Raw genomic sequence first — 6,128 nt, 5'->3', positions numbered from 1 at the left:
CAACTGAAACGAATTAACGAAACGTGTTTTGTTGACTTTCTTTTAAGTAGCCATGGCCTCATTCCACGTCTCATGCATGCATAATCTTATCCAAGCAATACGAGCATTCAGGATTTTATCGCGATCATAATAATTTTGTTCAGATGTTGCATGTGAATGGCAGGCTATTCCGAAAACAAAGTCTGTTTTCCTCATTGCTCTAAATAACTCGTTTTCGCTTTGCGTTGTATGCCTCTTACTTTGAAGGTTTAGATGGTCAGGTTTCTGCCAAATTCCAGAACCGAGTTTATTGATTTTCTGAGAATGAAACCTTTACTTTCGACTCACAATAGTATCGTATAATCGTTTAATGTTCTGCACCTCTAAGTACCCAAACTTAAAGGATTTGTTCTTTAATGGGCAGCTATTTTCAGCACCATTACTGGCGTCTCTCTGTTGCCAAAAGTATCTATATTTATCCGTAGTATACATCTTTGTTGGGGTTTGTAGTTTGTATAATGAGGATAGGAAAGCTCAGCCTTTTTCTGCCTTCAAGCTCTACGCAGTGCAAAGTGCAGCGTCTGTGCGTCCGGATTGTTTTGCGCTCACGGTGGCGTTTTGTGCCACATCACATGTCATGCAGCTCCGGCGCGCAGAGCTGAATCTGTGGTCCTGAAAAGAGCACGCTGTAAGGAGCAGGAAAGCGCTTCCACAACAACGATTCGGGACAATTGCAATACGGGACCATTTTGCGCTTACTTTGGATTGACAGGTGTGGAAGAACATGCGTTCAACGCGCAGGTGAAAACAATCTGCTCATTAACGCCGCTGCAACTTTTCAGTCCTACACCTTGAGCTGAGAAATTTGTTCTTGTTCTTATAGCTTACGATCGTAAAGATAGTTTAGAAATCTTGTGAAATGTCTCGTAAGAAGGCAGCCAAAGGCAAAGCCGCTAGCAGCAGCCCGTCTGCAGGCAGCCCTACCGGGAAAGGAACCGGGAAATCCGCGAGGAGCAGCCCGGCCATCGTCCAGATGAACGGGGTGGTCCACCCCAGCAGACCCTCCATCAGCAACAGCAGCGAGTTTTACGACATGGCTTTTAAGGTAAGTCGCCTAATGTTGTTTAGGCACAAAAACATGGAGAAACTGACATGAAAGTGCGCGTAATTCTGTAATCTTGCATTAAATGATTACAGACTGGGTACAAATGATGGCAGAAATGTTACTGAACTATATACAGATATAATTTAAATGTAGAACATGTAGAACATGTAGAAATAAACACGTAGTAAAATGAGTATTGAAGACATTGCATTGTGTTTCGTTTTACAACCACCTTTTATTCATTAAACAGCAGCGAGCTCCTGACACCAGCTGTGTCAATATTCGATCGATAACAAGGAAATGTGCACAGCCCTGCCACAGACAACAAACAAATCAGTCACAGCAACTGGTTTAGAGCGTGTTTCTCCCAGCAGCGGGTTACTGGGTTGAAAGGGATCTTTTGGCGAGCTTCGCTGAAACCAAAATGTGAGCACTTGTGTGAGTAGAGAAGTGTCACTTCACCAACAACGCAAACAGTTTTCACACCCACAGATTCTCAGTGTGCACTACCATCACAGAGCCAAGGGACTTTGTGCCACCTCCTCCTCCATGGTTTTGAAGCAGCTGTTTGATGTGAGTGCATGATGGCTTTGTGCTGCTCTTTTTTGCAGAAAAATTGATTGTACCATCCAAAAGCTCTTAAATATGTAGGCTGCAGATAGAGCTCCAACAAATTATTGTTATCCTCATCTACTGGTTATGTTTGCAATAATCATTTAGCCTTTTATTAGAAAGTTTAAGGGTAATGAATAGCACATTTTCCTGAGCCAAACATGATCTCTTCAGGCTGCTTCTTTTATGAATCCATCCATGCTTATAATAAGTATGTGCTGTGTAAAATGATAAAAAGGTACTAGAACCAGAAAATGTTGGCCATGTTCCTTTTAAAAATCACAAAAAGATAAATCAATAATCAAAGTATTTTGCCATTCTTTATCTGTTACACTGTACCCTCGTTTAGTTCTATACATTTTGCATCTTCTGTATATGTCAGGCACATATATTTCCTCCAAATTCCTCTTTAACCGTGTCTAAATATAGCTGTTATACCTACTTTGATGTTGCAAGACTTTTGCAAGGGAAGGATACCTCATTACCAATGGAGCTCTGCAGAGATTAACCTTTACTGTATCCCCTTTTCACACACACAAAAATGCAGCATAGCATGCACCATGTTTTTTTTTTTATTTACTGCTCCTTCTGATCATCCTTCTGCATCGAGTCAGTGAGAAAATTGATTTCATATTATTTCTTTAAAAAAAGAAAACCAAGGGCGGGAAGAGACCTGGTGCCTCCTCCTGCACACTCCTGCAAATATGTATCTGCTGCAGGGAGAAGAAACACAGACAAAAAAAAAACAATTTAAAGCAGAAGAAAAGAGGTGATGAGATATTCAGACGTACATTATTAACACCATACAGTGACCATATTCCACCTCTTCATATAGCTCTTCCTCTCTGTCATCTCATCTCTGCTTCCGCTGTGCACCCAAGAGACCCCCTTGGATTTCTATTATATTTGCACTCACAATCCCCTCAGCCAACCTGGTGATATTAATCACATCAAACCTTTACGTTCATCTTCAGAGAGATAATGTAAGACTGTGTTGAGCAGCAGGAATGAAAGCCATGCATCGCTGTGCATTGAGACGGTTGGATTTGTTCACGCTCTCAGAGAATGGACACCAGTGATGGATATGATGACACACTCGTTTGCCAACTCTTACTGGCTGAGCACCAAAATACCAGGATGGATTTAACTGAATGATTCAAATGTTCTGTTTTATTTCTGAGGACTAATAATGACAGACTGAGCTAAATTTACACACATGAGCAAAAGATCTGTCTCGCAGTGTTCTGTTTCTACTTCCCTCGGTGGTTGTATCAGTTCTGTCTGACATTTACCTTCCATTGATTAATCAAACGGGCCAGAGTTCTGTACCTCTGCGTCTCATTTTTCTGCTTCTTAGTTTCGCCTTGTAATCCTTCATGGCTGAGTTCCCCCTCTTGGTTTCCTGTGCAGGTGATGCTGGTCGGAGACTCTGGGGTGGGGAAAACATGTCTTCTGGTCCGTTTTAAAGACGGAGCCTTCCTTGCCGGCAGCTTCATCTCCACTGTGGGCATCGACTTCAGGGTGAGTTTAATGTTGAAGAAACATACACACACAAATATAACCAATCCCTCTCATACACAGCACATTCAGACTTCGTCAGGTTTGGAACTATTCTTTAAAACAGGTTACACTAATGGGAGCTGGCCAGTGTCTTTGTATGCCTACAGGCTATGTAGATTCCCAGTGTGAGAAGTGTCACCACATAGGATATTGATTTCTTAAATTAGTTTGACATGCTTTAGTTTTGGAGTCTCCCTGACTGATAATTGTGTCTCTCGTGTGCCAGTTTTGTGCTCCCTGCTGGGCAGCAGGGACAGAGCGCGTCCATCTTCTTTTACTAATGATCCCAGTCAGGTGTGTCTGTGGGCCCAAGAGCCAAAGACAGGCAATCAGTCACAGCAACACAAACTGCAACACTCAAGCCAAGAGACGCTATTACTGCCCTAAGGTAGCAGAGTCATGAGGGCTACAGTTAAAGCCCAGACTAACTACACATTTAATCACTCTGCCAATTTTCTTTTCATAGACATAAAGTCTTAAATTGGTTGCAGAAGATCAAGGGATAGTGTTTTCCTGTTCAAAACCACAATGCATTTCATCCCCCGGACTATTCGGTGTGTTTTTTCTTTTCTCTGATGTTGTGTCGATCTTTTAATGATTTCTAGTTAAACTCGGTCATGGTCAGACCTATGTGACTTTTCTTCTTTGTTTCTGTTGCGATGCTGTGTTAGCGTCTTTTATAAACCAAACTAAAAACAGTAACCTCCCACTGCCTGGTGCACCAACACAACTTAAACACAATCTTATCCTTTACATGATGAAACACTTTTAAACCTGCAGCAATGATTCTGAATTAAGATGCATTCTATGGTTATGTCAGAAATCAAACACGACTCACTATATAGTGCACTATATAAGGAATACACTATTGTAATGAAATGTATGGAAAAACTTATGGTGAGCAGGCTGAGGTCGGAGGTAGGCCCACAGCTAGACCCATACCAATTTGCATACACACAGCATAGAGGTACTGATGACGCTATCAATAGCTTAGTGCACATGGTCACCAAACATCTGGAGAATCCCAAGGCCTACGCTAGATTACTGTTTGTTGATTTTAGTTCAGCGTTTAACACCTTGCAGCCTCACATTCTACTTAACACACTAAATCAGCTTAGGGTCAATCCATTCATCATTAAACGGTATCATTCATTTCTCACGAACCGCACCCAGCAAGTCAGAGTGAACAGAACTGTGTCAGAGCTCACAACCATCAGCACCGGAGCGCCCCAGGGGTGTGTTAGCTCACCAGTGCTGTTCACTCTCTACACAAATCAGTACCAGCAACAGTGGAAACGTACATGTTGTTAAATTTTCCGATGACACGGCCATCCTGGGCCTTATGCAAACAGACTCGGACATTCACACATATACATCAACAATCAGCAACTTTGTGCAGTGGTGTGACGAACACCATCTCCTCCTCAACACAAAAAAAAACAAATGAGATGGTGTTCGACCCTCGGTCTCTTGGCGACCACTCACCAGTGGTCATCCATGATCACACCACAACACAAGTAGAGTCCTACAAATATCTCGGCATCCACATGGACAATAAACTAGTGTGGAAGTCCCAGGTGGAAGCTGTCTTTTCCAGAGTGCAGCAGAGGATTCACTTTTTGAGAAGACTCAGGACCTTTGGTGTGTCCCGGGAAGTGCAGCTTCTCTTCTACCATGCAGTAGTAGAGAGCCTCCTACGATATGGTATCTCTGCATGGTTTGGAAGTTTGACTGTTCAGTCAAAGGCCCAAATCAACAGACTCACAAAGACAGCCATGAAAATCATGGGAGTTCATCAACACCCCAGCCTCCAAGACATCTTTCAACAAGCCATAATCAGACAGGCACAAAAAATAATCTCAGACCCATCTCATGTTCTTCACCCTGAGTACCAGCTCCTCCCCTCAGGCCGACGGTACAGGGTACCCCGAGGGAGGAACAACCGTTTCAGAAATATCTTTGTTCCCTTGTCCATCAAAGCCCTCAACAGTGTGTGTATACGTGTGCATGTATGAGGTGGTGAGTGTGTGTGTGAAGATGTGTAGATGTACCTGCACTGTTATCACTTTTCATAACTATTACATATTTATGGTTTTAGTAATTCACTTGTATGGAATTTAATGATTATTTAACTGACATGTTTTACCGACGAATGAATGTATTTTGTTATTTTTTTGCTACTGCATCAGAGCTCTGTGAAGTCCAAGACAAATTTCCCACTGGGACAATAAAGTTAATTTTAAATCTTAATGTGGTGTCCTTACAGAGTAGACATTATCATACCTCACGCTCATTGTATCCCACAATGCATTGTGCAAAGTAGTGTACAGCTCATGGTCACTATCCATGCAATATATTCCATCATGCATTGCAGTTCAAGGCTTTTCATGAATAGGAAGTGGCTTTTGATTGCGACCAGCATCAACTCACAACACAGAAACACAGAAAACGTTCATATTTGAGGATATTTTTACTTAAATCTTGAAGCTGTTTTGGTAAAGAGTAAACGATTCTCAACAGAGTAATGTAAGTTTTTCCTCATGGTGAGGTCATGGGACCATCGTCTGTAAGAACACACAAAAGAGTTTTGGTGCGACACTGTTATATAAATGATTAAAAACTCCATATTTCAGATTTATTTATTATGTTTAATTGTTGTGAAATTTTGCTCAGTATAATATTAGTACACTGAAAGGCATGATGTTACTACAATAAGCTGCATGTTTTAGCTGTGCTACACTAACCTCATCATTGTCGGTAGTGAGCGAGTGTCCAAAGTTTTTTTTTTACTGTACCGAATGAGTGTAGGAGTCTATGTAGTCCACTACAGAACTCCCTACGCAGGCATTAAGGAATGAGCGTGTGATATGGG

General features: G+C 41.8%; 1 protein-coding gene across 1 annotated transcript in view; it reads left to right on the top strand.

The window, feature by feature from the left end:
* Window positions 1-354: 354 nt before the first annotated feature.
* LOC109994003 (ras-related protein Rab-26) overlaps window positions 355-6,128 on the top strand; it is a 60,383-nt gene continuing 54,609 nt past the window's right edge. The window contains exons 1-2 of the mRNA XM_020647169.3: window positions 355-1,084; window positions 3,107-3,217. Coding sequence (XP_020502825.1) covers window positions 899-1,084; window positions 3,107-3,217 — 297 coding nt within the window. The 5' untranslated portion in view covers window positions 355-898. The remainder of the gene's footprint in view (window positions 1,085-3,106; window positions 3,218-6,128) is intronic.

This window comes from Labrus bergylta, chromosome 16 (genome assembly GCF_963930695.1).
Source record: "Labrus bergylta chromosome 16, fLabBer1.1, whole genome shotgun sequence".
NCBI classification, from domain to species: domain Eukaryota; kingdom Metazoa; phylum Chordata; class Actinopteri; order Labriformes; family Labridae; genus Labrus; species Labrus bergylta.
The sequence above is the reverse complement of the archived record's forward strand: the minus strand, read 5'-3'. Positions and strand labels throughout refer to the sequence as shown.